Raw genomic sequence first — 21,883 nt, 5'->3', positions numbered from 1 at the left:
TATTTTCACTCTCTTTGCATAAGGTGAATCAATCCATTTTCCTCAATGTGCTTCATAATAGCATTCAATCCATGCTGTAGTCGTGATAAATACATTATATTCACTTTTGCGGCAAAGCATAATTGTTCATCTGACTTAAATTTACTCAATGATATAACGTATCTGCCAAACATCTCATCCCAATAAAATGTTAGTCGGGAATGCTTTCCAATTTCAACTGCTACATTGGGGGCCCCTGTCTTCACAACATCACTGTCGGCTCCTTCGAGGTGTAATAGTGTGAAACTACTCATTTTCACAATATTTAAACGTTTATTTCTCCAATTTGAAATAATGTAAACTAATCAAATTCAACTTATAGAGTGAGATACTAACTCGGTATCGGGATTTTTATATCCACGCTCAATGTCAGAGTGAACGAATCACCATACCATGAAAACACTCACGACTTTTAACAGAAACATGTTATTTAACTCCAAAACCATGGTTTCGTGAACAGCAATAATTTTCATGGTAGGCTGAATCCGGTCATTGTACTGTCTGCTTGTATGGCGGGAGTACTGTTCGCTACTTATCATTATAGCTATATGGTGGACACCCCGCTTGTAAGCATTGTAGCTATATGGGGGGACACTCTGCTAGTAAATATTAAAGCTACACTACTAGCCCCCAAACAAAGGTGCTGGAGTCAATTCAGTTTAAATAGTCAGATCCAAACTGCCAGCTTTTGCATCTGTCTCAACTGCTTAGGAAGTATTTACTGGTGACAAACAAGTAAAACGTCTATGGATTTGTAAATGGGGTAAAATGGTGTATGGTCAGGTAAAATTCGTCTATTTGTAATGTCAAAAAACAGTTTACGATGTTATGTGAAAAGGATATCAAAATACCTCAAGCTTCATGGACTATATATTGACAATAATTATGGCTAAGATTAAACAACAGTCATCCTCTATTCTGAAAACAATGATATTATAGATCCCAAAATAACACTCATCTACCATATATTAAAAGAAAGAAACAAAAATAAAAAGTTATTTAAATTGTATAGCTCTATAAAATTGAATATATATAAAAGGCTGCTTATGTTTATAGCTAATTCGTGAGCTATTTCCTAGGATACTATTTCCTCTATCAATGAAAAACATACCCCTGAGTATTTACGCGGAAAAGTTGGTTCTGACTAATAGAAAATATTGGTTTATATACCAAAATTGAAGATGATATATTTTGTCACTTAACAATATGATCATGGTAGATACCTTGATCTCGTGGGTACATCTACTTTCAGGATAAAGGACTGGGTAGTCAGGAGTGTACCACACCCATGTGTTAGCTGCTATTTCCATAAAAACGCAGTTGGTTGCAATTGGCTCTAGAGTTGTCGGTCTGAAAATAAAAATCATAGTTTGGCATAACTTTTACCTTTTCAATACCTCTAGCTAACTATAAAAATATAAAACTTAATAGATTACTGAATTATTTATCAATTTCTTAGTTACACGAAGTTTTGTAATAATAAATTTTTGTGAAAAAATAAAATCAAAAGTTTAAATATTGAACTTTAATTTTCATTATTTTTTAAAAACTGTTACTTTTTTTAATTTCAGTGAAGTAAGAATCTAAACAACTATTAAAATATAGAAGGAAAATGGAGGAAAAGAAAGGAAGGTAGAAAATTAGACTTATTCATTTCTTGGTTCATTATACTTGTTTTTGACGCTTCAGCTTTAAGTTCTCTGTTTTCTACTTATTTCAGTTTATCATAGTCTGACTCTTATCTCTAGTTAACATTGACCCTTATACCTTCTTAAGGCCAAAAAATGATTTTACGCTTTAGTGGAAATAAAACATTTTAAATGTTTTTACTTTTTAACTTTAATAAATAAAAAATTATTAAGACTTGAAGGGATAGATATCAGCATATGTATATTAAAACTGACAACAAAAATTCATTTGTATTTTTTGAGCGAAGTTAAAATTGTTTTCTTGGCTTAAGACGGTACAGTTGTCAGCCCTACTCATGTTAATTTCTGCTTGTTTTGAGTTTGATTCGGCTATTTATTGTAATACACCAAAAAAACTTTTTACACAAAATAAGTTTTTCAAAAAAAGTGAAGAACTCTATTAAACCAAAAATGAACAAAAATGGAATCATATAATCTACCAAGCATACAAGTACCGCAAATAAGTATCAATAAATAAATGAAACCGAAAACAAACAGAAATTAAAATAAGTCAAACTCAAAACGAGCAGACATTAATGAGAGGAGGGTTCTAAACCATATGCTTTCTAAAAGCCAGAATATAATTTGTACTTTACTGAAAAAAAAATCAAATGAATTTACTGAAAAAGTGTGCATTGTCAGTTTAATAAATATATGCTGATATTTATTCCTTAAAATCTCAATTATGTTTTGATTTCTTAAAGTTATAAAAGTGAAAACATTTAAAAGAATTTTTTCAGTAAATACAAATTATATTCTGGTTACTTTTGACTATTAAAAAGGGCAATAGACCTCTCAGTTTCCAATCGAAAGAGACCTTTTTTGAAGTTTTTACGACAATACTTCTTATAAAAATTCTATAGACCTTAGGGAAATAACTTTTAACCTTAGCCCTGAGGGCAGTGAGGGAGTTGTCACACTCAAAAACATAATTTCCGGCCCTTTCAACTAAGTTCAACAAAATGGCTATATCAAAATGTTGATCGGATGTGTTTGGGTAAATGATGGACGTGGGGGTGGGATTCACCCTCCAATCACTTTTGACTATTAATATGGGTACACTAGCCCTCTCAATCCCCAATAAGTCTTTTTTGAAGTTTCTACGACAATGCTGGAAAGACCTAATTTCCAGAACTTTCAACTACGTTGAACAAAATATCTATCTCAAAATTTGATTGGATGTATTTGAGGAAAGGTGGGCGTGAGAGGGGCGTTAGTTGCCCTGCATTAACTTTCGACTATTATATAGGTTCGAATACTGAAAGGTTTTTTTTTTTTGTTATGCTGACTGTAACGTGTTAACTTGTCCAATCGAATGAGCCCTTTTTGAAGCAGCTACGACAAAACTTTCTACAAAAACCTTATTTTCCCAAGGGGCATAACTTACGACCCTTGTCCTGAGGGCTATGGGGGGAGGGTTGTCATCATCAAAGACATAATTTCCAGACCTTTCAGCTACCTTAAAAAAGATAGCCATACCAAAATGCTGATCGGAAGTGTTTGAGGAAGTGATGGGCGTGGGGAGGGGGGAGGCAGATTCTCCCTCCGATTACTTTTGACTGTTAAAAAGGGCAATAACCCTCTCAATTTCTAATCCAAAGAGCCCTTGTGGAAATTTTTACGACAACGCTTTCTATAAAAACTATAAATGTCCCCAGGGCATAACTTACAACCTTAGCCCTGAGGGCTGTGAGGGTGTTGTCATACTTAAAAACGCAATTTCCGGACCCTTCAACTACGTTCAAATAAATGCCTATATCAAAATGTTGATCACAAGAGTTTGGGGATATGATGGGCGTGGGGGGGCATTCGTCCTCCAATCACTTTTGACTATTAATAAGGGCACTATCACTCTCAATTCACAATTGAATGGGTCCTTTTTGAAGTTTCTATGACAACGTGGGCAAAGCCCTAATTTCCAGAACTTTCAACTACGTTGAACAAAATGTGTATCTAAAAATTTTGATTGGATGTGTTGGGGGAAATGATGGGCTTGAGAAGGACGTTAGTTATCTTCCAATCGCTTTCGACTATTGAAAAGGTTCGAACAGTGGAATATTTTATTTTAATTATGATGACTGCAACGTGTTTTATTTAAATTATATTAAGAAATAAAAATGCCAAAATGCCCGTAAGAGGGGGGTTAGTTGCCCTCCAATCACTTTTGACTTTTAAAAGAGCACTATCCCTTTGAATATCTAATCGAATGAGCCCCTTTGCAAGTTTCTACGACAAAAATTTCAATAAAAACCTTATATACCCCCAGGGCATAACCTACAACATTAGCCCTGAGGGCTCAAGGGAGAGTGTCATCCTCAAAGACCTAATTGGCAGAACTTACAACTACGTTGAACAAAATGGCTATCTGAAAATTTTGATTGGATGTGTTTTGGGAAATGGTGGGCGTGAGAGGCGGGCTAGTTACATTTCAATTACTTTTGACTATTAAAAGGGCACTAGTCCACTCAATTTCCAATTGAACTTTCCCTTTTGAAATTTCTACGACAACGTTATCTATAAGAACCTTATATGCCCCCTCGGCTTGACTTACAACCTTTGTTTGTGTAAATTTTGGGCGTGATAAGGGGGTTAGTGGCTCTCCATTCAGTTTCGACTATTAAGAAGGGCACTGGCCCTTTCAATTTTCAATCAAATGAGCTCTTTTTGAAGTGTCTACGACAAAACCTTCTATAAAAACCTTATATGTCCCCAGAGCATAGCTTACAACCCTTGCTAGACGCAAATAGCGACGAAGACCACACTGCCTTTCCATCTTAAACAAATAAGTAGAACAACAGGAAAATTTTTATACAAGACAGTGGAACGCAACTTTAAATGAATATTTCGACCCTATATCCAAGGGCCATCCTCAGTAAAACAGATGAAGAGAATAAAAACAATATAAAAGAAACTTACATTAAAATTCACTCATTAAAACTGTTCAAAAAAATTGTTTTAAAGCAGCCCTAGTATCATTACTTCAAGGAAGTTCAACCAGGACTGGTACTCCAAACAAAATGGACAGAGAACAATTCATTCAGATGGAATTAAAATACTTACAGACAAGCTTTTAAAGCTAATCTCGTCTTCTTGGCAGCCAGCCTAGAAGGTCTATTCGTAATAGGTTGAGTGGAGTTATTTACAGGTTTTTTTTTATAATTAGTCAAATCATTTTTAATGAAATTTGTGAATAGGGCATTAAGCGAATATTCCCCCAAATCTCTATTTAAAGAAATATTACTATTTATTTTGATTTTAATTTCAATTGCCTCTCGAACAACATGTTTTATGCCTAAATCATTGCTAATAAGGCAAGTTTCTTCAAAAAGCATTTTATGACTATAACTAAGATGACATAACTAAAGCTTTAAATTCTAATAGTACAAATATTTCCTTTGATTCTGCTTTAAGCAGTCACATGTATGATAACCCTAGTCAAAAAACTTTTTGAAGAAACTTGCCTTATTAGCAATGATTTTGGCATAAAACAGGTTGTTCGAGAGGCAATTGAAATTAAAATCAAAATAAATAGTAATATTTCTTTAAATAGAGATTTGGGGGAATATTCGCTTAGTGCACTATACAAGAATCTAATTAAAAATGATTTGACTAATTATATTAAAAAGCCTGTAAATAACTCCACTCAACCTATTACGAATAGACCTTCTAGGCTGGTTGCCAAGAAGGCAAGATTAGCTTTAAAAGCTTGTCTGTAAGTATTTTAATTCTATCTGAATGAATTGTTCTCTGTCCATTTCGTTTGGAGTACCAGCCCTGGTTGAACTTCCTTGAAGTAATGATATTAGGGCTGTTTTGAAACATTTTTTTAAACAGTTTTAATGATTGAATTTCAATGTAAGTTTCTTTTATAGTGTTTTTATTCTCTTCGTCTGTTTTGCTGAGGACGGCCCTTGGATATAGGGTCGAAATATTCATTTAATGTTGCGTTCCACTGTCTCGTATAAAAATTTCCCTGTTGTTCTACTTATTTGTTTACAACCCTTGCTCTGAGGGTTGTGGGAGGAGGGAGGGTTGTCATCCTCAAAGACCTAATTTCCAGAACTTTCAAATACGTTGAACAAAATGAACATCTCAAAATGTTGATTGGATGTGTTTGGGGAAATTGTGGGCGTGAGAGGGGGTTATTTGCTCTTCAGTCACTTTCGACTATGAAAAAGGGCACTAGCCCTTCAATTTCCAAATCGAATGAGTCCTTTTTGTAACTTCTACGAAGGCTCTTTCTATGAAAAAAACCTTTTACAGGATGGCTGCCCCCCCCCCTCAGTGCATTTCCTGGCTGAAGGGCCACAAAACCAAGATCAGCACCGCCGGTTTGAACCTTAAGGGTCTAGTGCTGTCATACTTACTTAGTAAACGCCCCCAGGGGATAACTTTTAACCCTTGTCCTAAGGGCTCTGAGGGAGCTATCTTCCTCAAAGACCTAATTTCGAGAACTTTCAACTACGTTGAACAAAATGGCTATCTCAAAACTTTGATTGGATGTGTTTGGATAAATGGTGGGCGTGAGAGGGGAATTATTTGTCCTCCAATCACTTTCGACTATTAAAAAGGGCACTAACCATTTAAATTTCCAATCGAATGAGCCCTTTTTGAAATTTTTACGACAATGCTTTGCATGAAAAACCTTATATCCCCCCAGGGAATAACTTACAACCCTTGCCCTGAGGGCTGTGGGGGTCTGTCATCCTCAAAGACCTAATTTCCAGAATTTTCAACTTTTTACTCTTAAAAGGGGACTTGTTATTTTCAATTGAATTACTTCCTTTAAAAGTTTCTATCATATTGCTATCTATGATAGCGCTTTCGCAACCTACAATATTGCTTGTACCCCCTTTTTAAAACTTTAATACATATAGATTTTCTGTTTAATTGAAACTCCCCCTATACACTACCTAAAAGTTTCACCGTGATATCATTTAGTTTCATAAGTTATAGCAATCGTAGCAGCAGTATTAATAGTATACATACAGTGCCTTCTGGCTAATCCGAAATCAACCACAACTTACCCTGAAAGGTTCAATCTAGTAATGTAAGTTGGTCTTGAGATATTGCTGTGTCGACCGTTTGACAATCTACGTATTCATAGTCAGTTTTGATTTAGTTCAGCACCCCCCTAAATATTCCTTGAAAGCTCCACCTTAATACCTTTAGCTTGTGTAGTAGTAAGAGTCGTAGGAACAGTAGTAGCATGAGTAGCATTATGTATATAGCAGCTTCGGTTTTTTTTTCAACATATCCCTGAACATACATTGACTGAATATCACCCCTCAGCACAAGTTTTGACTGAATATCATAGGCCATTCCTGAAGCATAGCTGATACCCCCTCTTGACAACCTGTCTGTGCATACTGTAATCGACGTAGTTCAAGGGTGTTTCAATTTTCCCCAAAATTTTCACCTTAATACCCTTAGTTTTAGTAGCAGTAGTAGTAGGACCAGTAGTAATAGTAGTAATAGCAGTGGTAGTAGTAGCAGTAGTAACAATAGTAGTAGTAGCAGTAGTAGTAGTATGATTAGAAGCAGCAGAATTAAGATGCAAATATTGTCTTTTGGTTAGTTCACCATGCCCCCACAACAAACCCTGTAGGTTTCAAATTCAAGCACCAGACTATTTCTATGATATTTCTGATACGCCCTTCTGGCAACCTGGATACAGACGGCGTGGTTTGACTCAGTTCACCCCCCCCCCGCCGTACTTCCTGAAAATTTCACCTTCATAGCCTTAGGCAAAGTTTTAATAGTAGTCAAAGTAGCAGTTATAGCATTAGTAGTGATAGTAGTACTTTTAACAGTAATAGTGGGGCAACTTTTAGAACATTAACATACAATTAGAACCCAAGTCCTAAAATTGGGGTCAATCAGGAACCCTTATCGCTATCTAAATTCACAAAGTACAAAATTTTTCAAACACAGGTGTTTATTCTTCAAAGTGCAGGAAAGGTCTGCCGTCTCTGCCAAAACAGGTAATTAGCCTTTTCAAGTCACACACTTACGAACTACAATCTGAGAAAATAAATATCACGACGTGAAAATAACAAAATGAAAAGAAAAATGATAAACCATTACATCCCTTCCCCCTTAAGCACGGTTTCATGAGTTCTTCCTTCGAGCCGTAATTTATGACTAGAAAAGAGAAAGTGCCACTTTGAGCACTATTTACAAGAGAGGTGTGATTTTGGCTTAATCCTATGACAAACGTGTGACTCCAAATTGTCCCCATCTCACCCGGACTGCCTGACAATAGGTTACAATTCTTTCTGTAATTGTTGATATCTGTATATAACCAAGGGCAAAACTATTCCGGCAAAATATGATCAGCCACCTCTTTATCAGACCTGTGAAAACCATCTTGTCTGATGTGCCATTCCATGACTAGGCAATCCAGGAAAAATCCCATGGGCATGACGATTTGGGGAAGTTTATCGTTGAAGAACCTTCTTAAGATTCCTTGCTCATCCCATACGTATTTCGTGCCACTTAGATCCATCATTTCAAATAATACCCGTTCTACGTAATAATGTAGTGTGCCGTCTGCTATTTGCAACCGGCTTACTTCACCGTAGGTGAATCCATACAGGTTCTCCGGCAGATATAAATTATCTGCGACGATGATTCGTTCTCGATCTTGCAACAAAAAGTTTATTCACAGAATTTAGAAAACAAGGAGAGGTCGCCTATTCCTGATATCTTAACAGGGAGTCAGCATTGGCGTTTGCAACCCCTGGACGACTATTAACAGTGAAATCCTATGCTTGTAGGGAGAGAATCCACCGAGCTAATTTCTTGTTCTGATTTGAAGTTACATGAAGTCACCGTAACGGATCATTGTCCGTTTCGACGAAAAAATGCCGACCCGCCAGGAAGTATTGGAACTTTGATATTGCCCATTTTATTGCTAGCGCCTCTTCTCGATAGTGGAACATCGACTCTCAGCGGGGTGTCAGTTTCCTGTTAATGAAGCCAATAGGATGTTTCTCCCCGTCAGGGGAACTTAACAGCACAAAATTTTAAAGGGATTTAGTTTTAAGAGGTGGGAGGCCTAACTTCAAAATATAATGCAGATTTAAAGGGGTGTAGAGGTGTACAACATTTTTGTTTCGATATGGGCTTAAGGGGTCTCAATTATTCAGTCCTCATCATGGGCAATAAACCCACAAGAGAGGTTGCCACTAAGACACATTTGGACAGTTTGGTAGTTAATGGGGGCGAGGAAGGGTCAGAATTTCCTATAGTAAATTTTTAATTGTCTAAGGGGCTTTATCCTGTAACACTTCAGGGGATTGATATTTTTGAGATGGACAACGAGCATTTAAATATTGGGGTTACAGAAGTACAGTACGATATAGAGTATGAAGAAGGGAACTTAAAGATAAAGAAGGTGTTTTATATTCCGTAAGGGCTTCGTCCGTTTAGCCAGTGAAACACTGGGCATGGCTTCTCTACGAATCTGCCAAAGAACCTGATTCAATTGGATATTTCTTTCAAATTCCACATATTATTCGGGTTTTAAGTGAGGATTAAGGGAACAAAAGGACCTGCTATTACTGTCCAATGTGTGTATCTAGATTCCGTATTGAAAGGGGCAGAATTTTAACAAGTTGATTTTAATTTTTAAGAGGCATTATCCTGTGTAACACTTAAAGGGATTGATATTTTTGAGAGGGAAAACGTACATTTAAATATTGGGCTTACAAAGGTACAGAGCGATACAGAGTATGAACAAGGGGAACGTAAAGATAAAAAGGGTGTTTAATATTCCACAAGGGCTTCGTCCATTGAATCAGTGAAATACTGGGCATTGATTCTTTACGAGCCTGCCAAAGAACCTGATTCAATTGGACATTTCTTTCAAATTTCACGTATTATTCGGGTTTTAAGTGAGGGTAAACGGAACAAAGGGACCTGCTATTACTGTCCAATGTGTTTATCTAGATTCCGTAGTGACTTAAAATTGAAAAATCACTGGAGAGACTTGCGTTTCAAAACTTTTCAGAACACGCTCTTGCAGAGCGATTGTGGTAAAGCTTTCAAATTTAGTTAATTATTAATTTAGTAAAAATATATAAGACGCAAATACGAAGTTTAGAAATGCCACCTTTTATTAAGATAAGGAACATATCCTGCCAAATTCTGTTTAACGGGAAACTGAGAAATTACCACTTCCTAGCGATTACGTGGGCTGGTTAAAGGAAGGTGTGGTTGATAAAATGTATAAAAGATACATTTTATCGGAAGGGGTGATCTGATACTAACTTTATTCCGGACTGACCTCCGGTCCGTTGTTTTTAGAAATACCTTGGAATCTTGTCTTATCATTGTAAGTGTCTAAGTATCTTCTTATATATTATTGTAGTTTCTGAGAATTGTGGTCTACTTGGGACAGCCAGTTCCCGTAGAATATCTATATCTGGAATTATTATATGTAAATTGAATAAAAGTATTGTATTTTAGACAACCTCTCTACGATCTACCTTTAGCCCCTCGAACATACCCAGTCGGTACGCCTCATTAGTTCGGTCATAGCCTAAAGCACGCTACCAAAGTTAAATTACATTGGGGCCAGAGTTTATCTCCCCTATAAAGGGAGAATAAAGGCATCTACGACTACAACCCCCAAATACCATAAAATAGACCGTCACAACACTATAAGGTGGCATTAGACATTGAAGTGAAACTCATAGATGTGTGCAATCCATCAAATTTATATCGTGTCAAAGAGCACGAACCCATTGCATTATCTTTTGCCTAGGCTTGAAGGGACTCTAGTAATACTATGCAATTGTTAGAGGTAATTGAGGCATTAGGTGGGGAAGTTTGTGTAGGCACAGCTATGGCTGCAATTATTAAAACAGCTAGTAAGTCAATTTCACGGCTGCGGAACACAAATTATCCAATGACTCCAAAACCAGAACACGAAATGCCTATTAAAACTAAAGATATATGTTGGGTTTGCAAGAAAACAGTTTTTGGGTGTAGCGGGGATGAGAGATTCTGTGACCATGACCATTTAGGTGCTCCTATTCTATTGGGAAGAGGTAACTTCGGAAGGGTTGCGAATATATTGTTTAATGTAAATGATAAGAAACAATACTTCCTACCGGTTTACACGCACAATTTCAACTACGATTTCAAATTCATATTACCAGCGTTAGCATGGTTAAAGAAAGGTGAAGTTGTAGAAGACGCATGGGTAGAGGTCTCTTTTTCATATAACATAATACCCAAATCATCTGAGAAATGGCTAGTCTTGGAATTTAAATGGTCCTCTGTTGAGGATAATAATACATACTTGAATAAAATCTATTTTTTAGATTCCTATAGTTTCTTCCCCAAATCTTAATGTCAACTCATTCAAGTAAAGAAAAGTGACGATTTTAAATAGTTTTTCCCTCCTCAAACAGCACTTTACAGGTGATAAAATGTATGATTTATTAACGTGTAGGGGCATATAACCAAAAAAGTACTACAACTCCACCTCGAGGCTACGTGAGGAAATTTTACCGCCCATCGAAGAGTTTTATGATTCACCTTGCGATCGGGAATGCACCATTTCTGACAGTGAATTTTCCAGGAGGGTTTGGGCTAAGGAAGGGTGTAAAAATGGCCAGGATTATTGTAAAATGTACCTGGCAAGTGATGTATTGACGTTGTTGAATATTATCTGTTAAAATACGGATGAAATTTATGGGGAATTTGGGTTGTATTTAGATTATTCTTTTTTAAATCCTCATCAGGTGATGGATTTAATTCTAAAAATCAGTGATGCAAAAATAGGTCTGATCACTGACGTGGGTCAGCACTTATTTGTAGAGTGATCCATGAAGGGGAGGATATATTTTTACGGGGATCGTATCCTTGAAACCGACCCGACTGAAAACACCGCTGGAAGGACCAATGTGGTTTTATTGGAATTGAACTTCCTTTATTGGTCGGCAATGTCTCACTTTTATTTACCGTAAGGGAATTACCAATGGCTGGACAGTTTTCTGCTCCAAATTTCCTCAATATTTACACTTTTGAGAATAATGAACCACAAGGATGGTTTTCCGATATTAATGGTGAAATACCTTTGGAACTGCTTAACTCATTAAAGGACTTTGTTTTCCCGTGCATAAACAGACCGGTGCGAAGGGACTCATTGAGTCCTTATAATTTATCTTTGGTAGAGGATGGGGGTATGCACTGGACACCTTAAAAATAAAAGTTTATTCGGGACCTCACCCGAAACGAATAGTGTTGTACATCAAGTTCTTTTTCAGTGGATGCTGGCCAACGATTACAATGTCACAAAGATTAATTGAGCCTTCTAATTTGATTAAAAGATATATATGAAAACTTTTGTTGACACTTATGTCAAGAAACAATCTGAAGTGAAAACAAAGCTCGAAAAATAGATCGTTAAACTTATTTTAAATTCAGCCTTATGTAAAATGTGCGAGAGTGTGCGCAATAGGGGTCGTTGTGAGGTTGTGACCAACCCAAAAGAATGTGTCCGTATCATTGCAGATCCGAACTTCACATGGTTCACGATTATAGACTCCAATATGATCCTTTTAAATTGAAAGAAAAGAAGCGTAAAATTAAATAAAAACATCGCCTATGGCAGTGCCAAATTAGAAATTTCAAAGAAACTCATGTTGGAGTTTCATTAATGTGTGTAAGCTCCAATTGCTGGAGGAGGGGCAAGTTCAAGTGCACTATGGAGACACTGATGCACTTCTTTTGAAAGTTGAAACAGAGAATCTGTTCCACGATTTGGAAAATGGTAAGCACCTTAGCTCCCGAGCAAACTTTACCAACTGTGATGAGTCTGTTTATGCAGAGCTAGTGCAGCGCCAGGCCCCAAATCAATTATAAAAGTTTAAATCTGAGACGGGGAGTGATTTGATATCCAAAGCTATATTTCCAGGTCTCAAGGTGTACTGTGTGGAAACGCACAATAAGGTTGCCAAACAAATCTGCAAGGGGATGCCTTCACACTATGTAAAAGAAAATTTGAATATGAGTGTTTATAGGTCCTATATAGAAAATAATTTAATTCTATGAGGTAAGGTAAAGGCCATTCACTCTTTAAAAGATAAAAACTTTACAGTATGAGTTGAAAAAATATCCTGTCTACCTTGTCGGACAAAGTTTATATACGCGCAGGTGGTGTGAGGGTACTACCACACGGTCATTACCTTACTTCAGATCGAGTTGATTGCATAGATTATAGAAAACAACTCTGTCTGGAGAAAGCCCTGTAGTTGGTGGGTGGAGGGAAGGGGGCCAATTTTTCCGTCATTCTCCAGCACAGTAGTGTTTATTCTTCCAATTTGTAAATTAACATCACCAGACAACTTGCATAATAATCGCACATTACTGTCACGTAATACTTTTTTTGACATTTAAATTTTCTCGCCCGATACGCTCGACACATTTTTATTTGTTTAACTTAATGACAGTGCAAACTTTCTGTAAGGTCACGTAATGATTGCGCAACCATCACTGCCAGATAATACCCTTTTTGGCACATTATTTTTGGCCCGAAGCTTACAATGCTTTTTTTCTTTCTTTGTTTCCTTACTTCTTTGACTCCGCTAGGACTCGAAGGGTCAATTTTCTTCCCAGTGAACGTGCTCTAAGCAACATGACTAAAAAGTCATTCCCATATTTTGTCCTACTCATTACATTATAGAATTCACCTATTGCATGTATGTGAAGTTCCCATGCTTCACTTTCTAAAACGACGTGAAATAAAAGTTCAAATAGGGATAAAGTCCTTTTAATAGACAGTTTTGGTCAAATCATCCCCATAAATATGACGTAGATAATTTCGAAGACCACACTGACTTTCCATGACGATAAATAAAAGTTCAAATAGGGATAAAATCCTTTTAATAGACTGTCTATTAAAAGGAGTTTATTTCTATTTGAACTTTTATTTATCGTCATGGAAAGGCAGTGTTGTCTTCGAAATTATCTATGTCATATTTATGGGGATGATTTGACCAAAACTATCTATTAAAAGGATTTTATCCCTATTTGAACTTTTATTTATCGTCATGGAAAGGCAGTGTGGTCTTCGAAACTATTTAAAACGACGTGTTTTGTGCACCTGTATAATTGACACGGATAATTGGCATGCCCTCGGGCAAACATCTGCTACCGGGAAAAACATCTGCTAAACATTTCTGTGTGTGTGTTTGTGTTTGTGTGTGTGTTTCAAACGTTAGAAGACTCTTACAATGATGATGACGGGTGTCGTAGGAGAGCTGGAAAGTAGTTATAGTGTGGTACTGTGGCTTGAATTGCTTGCGAAAGCTCGAATAAATAAGTTGAAGTAAAACGTTTTACCAAGAAATGTCTTAAAAGTGCTTTTGGGAGATTGGGATGATGTCAGACGGGGATACCACGGAGATAACGGATGGGACAGGCGCGTAAAGCTGTGAGAGTTTTGTGGGGCATCATGATAGGCTTGGGTTGCAAAACTTAAATCACGGGATTTAAAGACATAATTTTTATTATAAAATGATATCAAAGAATTGGGATATCAGGGGGATATCAAAGAATTTCATGGTGGGGTGAACTACAGCTGGAAAGTTAAGATGGATGCGTTGAAGAATTTTTTCCATGAATTGGGTGGAAATCTAACAATGACTCAAAGAAACGGAGCATTTCATTAAAATTCCTTCAAAGATGCCTCTGAAAACGCTTTAAATTTACCACTAACATCAAATCGATCAGGGAGGGGGCCGGGGCGGGGTGCCCCATGGGGACGGACGGGGGGGGGATGCTAAGGTCGCGTAGAGTGTTTTGAGGGGAATCATGATAGGTTTGGGTTGCCAAAACTTGAATTACGGGATTTAAATGCATAATTTTTATTATAATATAACTGAAAAATGTCTTAGGAATGATGAAGGGGGACAATCAAGCAATACCATTGTGAGGTGAACTACAGCTTCAAAGTTATGGTGGATGGGTTGAAGAATTTTTTCCATGAAGGAGGGTGAAAATCAAACACTTACTCAAAGAAACAGAGCATTGCATTTAAAGTCCTTCAAAGATACCTCTTAAAACAGTTTAAATGTATCGCTAATATCAACTCGCTCAGGGGGGCGGGACTGGTGCCACAGCGGTGATGAATGGGGGGGGGGGTGACGCCATGGCGGCGTCGAGTGTTTTGTGGGGCATCGTGATAGGCTTGGGTTGCAAAAACTTGAGTTACAGGATTTAAATGCATAATTTTTATTATAAAATAACTGGAAAATGTCTTAGGAATGATGAAGGGGGACAGCCAAGCAATGTCATCTTGAGGTGAACTACAGCTTAAAAGTTAAGATGGATGCATTAAAGAAGTTTTTCCATGGAGGAGGGAGAATCTAACAATTACTCAAAGAAACGATGCATTCCATTAAAAGTCCTTCAAAGATAGCTCTTAAAACCCTTTAAATGTACCACTAATATCAACTCAATCAGGGGGTGGGGGAAAGGTGAAACATAGGTGATGGAGGGGGGATGCCATGCATTTAATATCAGTTATATCCCGCTGGTATTGCATGCTATGAAGTGTTTTTTTTTATAATAGGTGGTTCTTTTGCATATATTACGATAAGCCTGTTTTCACGTTTTTTTTTAATCTTATTTTTAACTGCTTTTTTCTGTGTTTTTAAGATGTATTGCTTAGCACAATTAAAGCATGCATTTTCTTTTTATCATTATAAATACATTAGTAAGAATTGACAATATTATTTAGCATCACTGCCTAAAAAGTATTACTTAATGAAGAGATTAAACTTCCAGTAGTAGATGTTTGCCCGAGTGCATGCCAAGTAACCGTTTCAATTATACAGGTGCACGAAACATGTCGTTCAAGAAAGCGAAACATAGGAATTTCAAATACATGCAATAGGTTATTTCTAGAATGTAATGAGTAGGACATACTGTTGGGAATTGCCTGTTAGTCATGCTGCTTAGAGCATGTTCCCCATGGAATAAAATTGACCTTTTGAGTCCGGGCGGGGTCAAAGAAGTAAGGGAAAAAAAAGAAAGAAAAAAAGCATTGTACAATTCGAGTGAAAAATAAAATGCCAAAAAGGGTATTATCTGGCAGTGATGGTTGCGCAATCATTACGTGACCTTACATAAAGTGTGCGCCGTCATTAGGTTAAAGAAAGAAAAAACGTTGACGTTTCGGTTGATACATGTCAAAAAAAGTATTACGTGACAGTGATGAGCAATCATTATGTAAGGTTTGTGCTGTCGTTAATTTATAAGTACGGATTCCCCATGTCCTGAGGCAGGGTTACGTAAAATTGCGTCAAGCATATTAGACTTGAGCGTTTGAAATGGGGTAAGTCGTCTGACGTAAATTCAGTCCAGAGGGCTGTGGTTTGGGAGTCTTGCCAACTGTGTTCCCTTTAATAGAACCTGTGACTGCATTGCGCAGGCTTGAAGGCTTGAGGGGTTGGTAGCTCCACTTTTCTGGCCCTTTAAAGGCTAGGGTGTGCCGCGTGATGTAACATGTGCTTGAAATCTTGCCTAAAAACAGGGCTCTCAAGGGAATACACAGAGGTATGTCGCATGACCTAACAGGGCCGCGGTAGAAATCTTGCCAGCTGACCGGTAGAAACAGGGCATGTTGTCAAAAATAACAAGGAGAGTCTGCCACCTGGAAAACAGGGCTCTCGTGGAAACACAAAGGGGTGTGTCGCGTGACGTCAGAGGGCTGTGGTAGAAATCTCCAGAAAAAGGAATATGGATGCCGTGACTTCAGACGGCTGTCACAGCAATACACAAGGGTGTTTTGTGTGACAAAACATGCTTTTGAAACGGGGGTGTGTTGCGTGACGTAACAGGGCTGCACTCGGGATCCATTGCTAATTCCCTATGGCTGCTGTGACGTAACAGGTCTCCATTAAAAACACCTGACCACTAGAAACAGAGATGTCGTGATGTCAGATCACTCTCATAGATGTATACAGGCATGTGTCTCGTAACGTAACAGGCTCCGTTTAAAATCCAATACTATTTTTCCTATGAACCTATTTAAAGTACGAGGCTCTACTCCCTTTAATAGATGGACTAGTAACTGCCTCCTATTATTGGTACTTGTGTACTATCCCAATCACGTTCCGATTAATCATATAAAAAAACACTGCGTCACCTGAAAACAGAGTCATGTAACATAAGAAGGCTCCCTGAGAAGAGCCTAATAGCTAAAACTCAGTGCCTGTGGGGATAGTACTGACATTTTGATTTGATCAAGTTGATTGAAGAATCTTCTTCTAAATTTGATGTTGTAGGCATTTGTGAAACATTTTTAAATTCTTGCCAATCTCTCTCGGCTTTTTTTTCCAGGTTTTGAAGTAAGGAACCGAACATCTATGAACCGTGGTGGATTGGGATTTTTAATAAAGAAAACTTTTAAGTATGTAAATATAGATGATTTGGGGGTTTGGATTGAAGGTAAGATAGGAAGTTTGTCTCTTGAAATTGAGGTTGAAAAAAGAAGATCGTGATTAGTATGGTGTATAAGGCACCCAGTGCTCGCCTGGATGAGTTTATTGATGGTTTTGACGGGTTGCTTCGATGTATTTCCTCTAGAGGCTTGGATTTTATATTGTATGGGTGATTTTAACTATAACCTTTTAAATCTTGCAGCTGCTAATCTTGACTTTTTTAATTATATGATTTCAAATGATCTTAACCCATTAGCTTGTGTTCCAACCTGTATATCAGGTCACTCTGCTACTCTGATTGATAATGTTTTCGTTGGTTCTACTTATTTGAATCATAGTTGCTCAGATCTGGTTTTGCATACAAGTTCAGACCATCTCCCAGTTGTAACTCAGTTAACTTGTCTTAAAAAAGTTTATACTAGGTCAAAGAAAATAATGGTGCTTGCTCTTAAAAAAAAAAACCTGAATAAATTTGCCGAGGAACTGAGCTATCTCAGCTGGGACACTGTGTTGAATATAACTGATGATTCTTCCCTTGCTTACAACAAATTGATGTCTATTTTACAGCCAATTTATGATAAAACGACAGCCTTACGAGCTGTCAGACATAGGAAGGATGAACCACGAAAGCCATGGATAACTGACTAAATTATAAGTAAGGGAAATAAAAGAAATCTGCTATACGAGAATGTTCTAAACACTCAGGATCCGACTGATTTCGAGGAGTTCAGAAAGGCAAGAAACAGAGTAAACTTTCTGCGACGCCATGCTAAAAAGATGTATTTTGGTGAAAAATTCAGTGAGCACAAGGGTGATACTAAGGCAACGTGCCAGGTTATTAATGAATCCATGGGAAGAAAAATTGCAGCCATTCTCCTTGTATTGACATTAATGGCACGTCTAAAAGTGACAAAGTTGTTGTCGCCATGGGCGCTGACAAGAGGGGCTCTTCCCCTCCCCAGAAATTTGGGACTAAAAAGTAATTATAAGCAAACCAAAGGAAAAAGAGCAGAACAGGAAAAAAACATGGACAAAATGTGTGTTGCGCCGCCTGCCAATAGACTTTGACCCTTAATGAGGAAAACATAAGTTCTAATTGTGATTGAGTGACCCGTTTCCTTTTTTTCACACACGTTTTTTCTATATGATTTGGTTGAAGTAACAAAAAAAAAAATCAAATTCTTCATAGTAATGAATAGTAAGTAAATAACAATCCTTGTCAATAACGAAAGTGTAAGAGCCTAACTGTTGATAAGATTCAATCAAATAATCAACTTTTTATGGTGATCCTGAATATACATTTGCTTATTATTAATTAGAGCAGTTATTAGCACACAAGAAAGTTCGTTTAATTATAGAAAACACAAGGAAAACAACGTAATAAGGGGAAACTTCGGTAAAAATATGCCGTCATCTTTTGCTTGCATTGCAAGAGTACCCATGAGCTGATATATGGGGCCACTATAATCAGAAATGTTTTCTCTGGACAGAATGCTGGGAATTTTTGTATTTTCCCCCTGAACAGATACGTTTTTTGTCTTTTATTATCTTTTTTTCCATGAGTGATTGTATTTATCTAGTTGTCACTTCGAAAAAGATTTAATTTTTTACAGTTATGAAGTAAAAAGGTGTCAAATATATTTGTTTTTTTTGGTATTCTAAAATGTTGAATTAAAAATTTTATTTGATTTTTTGATTTTAGTTTTAATGTTTTATTTTGAAGAAACTACTTTGATAATGCGTTAATATTTTTTAAACAATTGAGTCTAAAGACATTAAATATTTTGGTGTTTGATAACCAAGTTCAAAACTGTCGATATTACTAAAAAACATCCGTCCAGCGCTTCAGCATTGCTCAATAGAACTGAATGCTGGTTATTTATATTTTAGTTTTTATAAGTAGGCTTGTGTTTCATGTATCTTTTTGTAATTAATTACTTTTTTCCATTTTTATATACTTTTATTTTAATTGACATATTTTTTTAATAGCCCTTAGAAAAATGTTTGTCTCTAAGCTTCATTAAATAATAAAAACAGTTTATTCAACTGAAAGTAAGGAGCAACATTAGAACTGAAAACGAACAGAAATTATTAAGTATATTACGGGGGCTGCCCCCCTCCTCAACACCTCGCTCTTCACGCTACAGTTTTTCGACCCTTTAAAAAAAGCTACCAATAGTTCTATTCAAACGACCCTTGTGTTTCAGTTTTTTTTTTAAGAATTGGGACAAAATTTAAAGTGCAGCGTAGAGAGCAAGGTGCTGAGGAGGGGCAACTTGCCTCACATACGTAATAATTTCTGTTCTTTTTAAGTTTTAATGCTGCTTCTTACTTTCAGTAGAAAAAAAACTCCTTTTATTTAATTTCTGATCGTTTTTTAAATAACGCCACGATGCTTAGCTCCTACTCCATGGAAAATCTCCCTCCCCCAGAAATATCCTTTGGGCAATTCAATCCTGGCGAAAATTTGCCCCGGACAACTACCCTTAATATCTCCACGGCTAAAATTTAATTTCTTTCGGAATTCTGGCAAGTTCACCCAGTGCAAAATTTCCCCTGAAAATTCATCCCCCCCCCAGTAGGAACCTATCATGAGCTCCCAGAGTAAATAAGTTATGCATGTTTTTATGGTTTTTGTCACTGAGAATGAAAAACAGGATTTTTCTCACTTGAAAAAATAGGGTTTGTCTCACTTTTAAGGATGTTTGTTGGGTGGTTATGAGTGTTTGTCAATTTATTTGTTTTTTTTCATGGATGTCAACAGCAATTTATGCATGTTTTTATGGTTTTTGTCACTGAGAATGAAAAAACAGGATTTTTCTCACTTGAAAAAACAGTATTTTTCTCACATTGATGGATTTTTCATGGTCAATTGATTTTTTGTTGTTCGTCCAGGTGTATTGTCTCCGGGATAAAGTTTGAACATGCGCACTAAGGGGAAGAGATGTATCGATCGAGGACAAGAAGGGGAGAGAATTTCTGAGAACTTGATTTGCATAATCGAGGGGAATGTATTGATCGACTCGAGGGGAATTTATTTGTTGTTTCTAAGGGGAATTATTGATTCACGAAAGGGAATTAGAAATGACATCACTTGTTTCCTTGGAATTATGCGGGACTCTAAAGAGATAAATTAATATTCTATTTTTAAATAGGGCTTCTTTGATCTTTAAGTCAGAGGGATAAATTGATATTCTATTGAAACCTTAATAGTGTAGCTAGGAACATATATGAGATGAAAAGATTAACATGGGGAAGGGTTTCCTAGGAATTTCAAATGTGACAGTTCAGGGATGCCAAAACAAAAGGAACACGCAGAAATTACTTTTAGGGGATTATTTTGGAGAAACAGTTTGAGACATTTTAGAGGATGATTTGGGCAAAACAGTTTGATACCTTTTAGAATACGATTTTAGAAAATGATTTAGAAGAGGATTTGAGGGTGAAACTCCGTGGTCATTAGAATAAGCAAGTTCTATTTGAACAGTGTCGTGAGGTCCCCATACCCCAACAACCCCCACCCCAACCCCAAAGGGCCCCAGCCCCCTACCCCAATCCCGAAGGAACCCCTCGGCCCCCAAAGCCCCCCGGTCCCCCATTGCCCCCCCGGACCCCCAAAGGGCCCTCCGGGCCCCCAAAGGGCATCCTGGGCTCCCTAAGGTCCCCCGACGCCCCAAAGGCTTCCAAAGGGCCCCCGGGCCTCAAAAGGCCCCCCGGGGCCCCAAAGAGTCTCCCAACTTTTTTGCCCCCATTTTTTTAATACTTTCTTATTTGTGCATTTGAGACACAGAAGGGCCCCATCCCCCCAACTTTTGGCTCCCCATCCCACCATTAGTGTTTTGTTGTGGTTTACCTTGTCACAGTTTCATTCTCTTAATTTTTCAAAGTTTATTTTGAATTTCTTTCCTTGAATTGCAAGAGTTGGAAAATTTCAGTAGTGTTTTCTCGTGGTTTACATTGTCACAGTTACATTCTCTTGATTTTTCAAAGTTCATGTTGGATTTCTTTCGTTGAAATGCAAGAGTTGGATTATTTCAGTAGTGTTTTGTGGTGGTTTACCTTGTCACAGTTACATTCTCTTGATTTTCCAAAGCTCATTTTGGATTTATTTCTTTGTAATGCAAGAGTTGGAGTATTTCAGTAGGGATGTATCGTGATTTACCTTGTCACAGTTACATTCTCTTGATTTTTCAAAGTTCATTTTGGATTTCTTTCCTTGAAATGCAAGAGTTGGAATATTTCAGTAGTGTTTTGTCGTGGTTTATTTAGTCACAGTTACATTCTCTTGATTTTTTAAAGTTCATTTTGAATTTCTTTCATTGAAATGCAAGAGTTGGAATATTTCAGTAGTGTTTGGTCGTGGTTTACCGTTTCACAGTTACATTCTCCTGATTTTTCAAAGTTCATTTTAAATTTCTTTCGTTGAAATGTGTTTTGTAGTGCTTTACCTTGACACAATTATATTTTCTTGATTTTTCAAAGTTCATTTTGGATTTCTTTCGTTGATATGCAAGAGTTAGAATATTTCAGTTGTGTTTTGTCGTAGTTTACCTTGTCAGAGTTACATTCTCTTGATTTTTCAAAGTTCATTTTGGAATTTTTTTCGTTGAAATGCAAGAGTTGGAATATTTCAGTAGTGTTTTGTCGTTGTTTATCTTGTCATAGTTACATTCTCTTGATTTTTCAAAGTTCATT

General features: G+C 37.0%; 1 protein-coding gene across 1 annotated transcript in view; it reads right to left on the bottom strand.

The window, feature by feature from the left end:
- Positions 1 to 21,883, bottom strand: part of LOC148942485 (uncharacterized) — a 139,257-nt gene that overhangs the window by 55,138 nt on the left and 62,236 nt on the right. The window contains exon 3 of the mRNA XM_089102018.1: positions 1,263 to 1,389. Coding sequence (XP_088958144.1) covers positions 1,263 to 1,389 — 127 coding nt within the window. The remainder of the gene's footprint in view (positions 1 to 1,262; positions 1,390 to 21,883) is intronic.

This window comes from Artemia sp. Qi Xiang Cuo, chromosome 16 (assembly GCF_049724085.1).
Source record: "Artemia sp. Qi Xiang Cuo chromosome 16, ASM4972408v1, whole genome shotgun sequence".
NCBI lineage: Eukaryota > Metazoa > Arthropoda > Branchiopoda > Anostraca > Artemiidae > Artemia > Artemia sp. Qi Xiang Cuo.
Note: the sequence above shows the minus strand (reverse complement) of the source record. Positions and strands in the feature narration are given on the sequence as shown.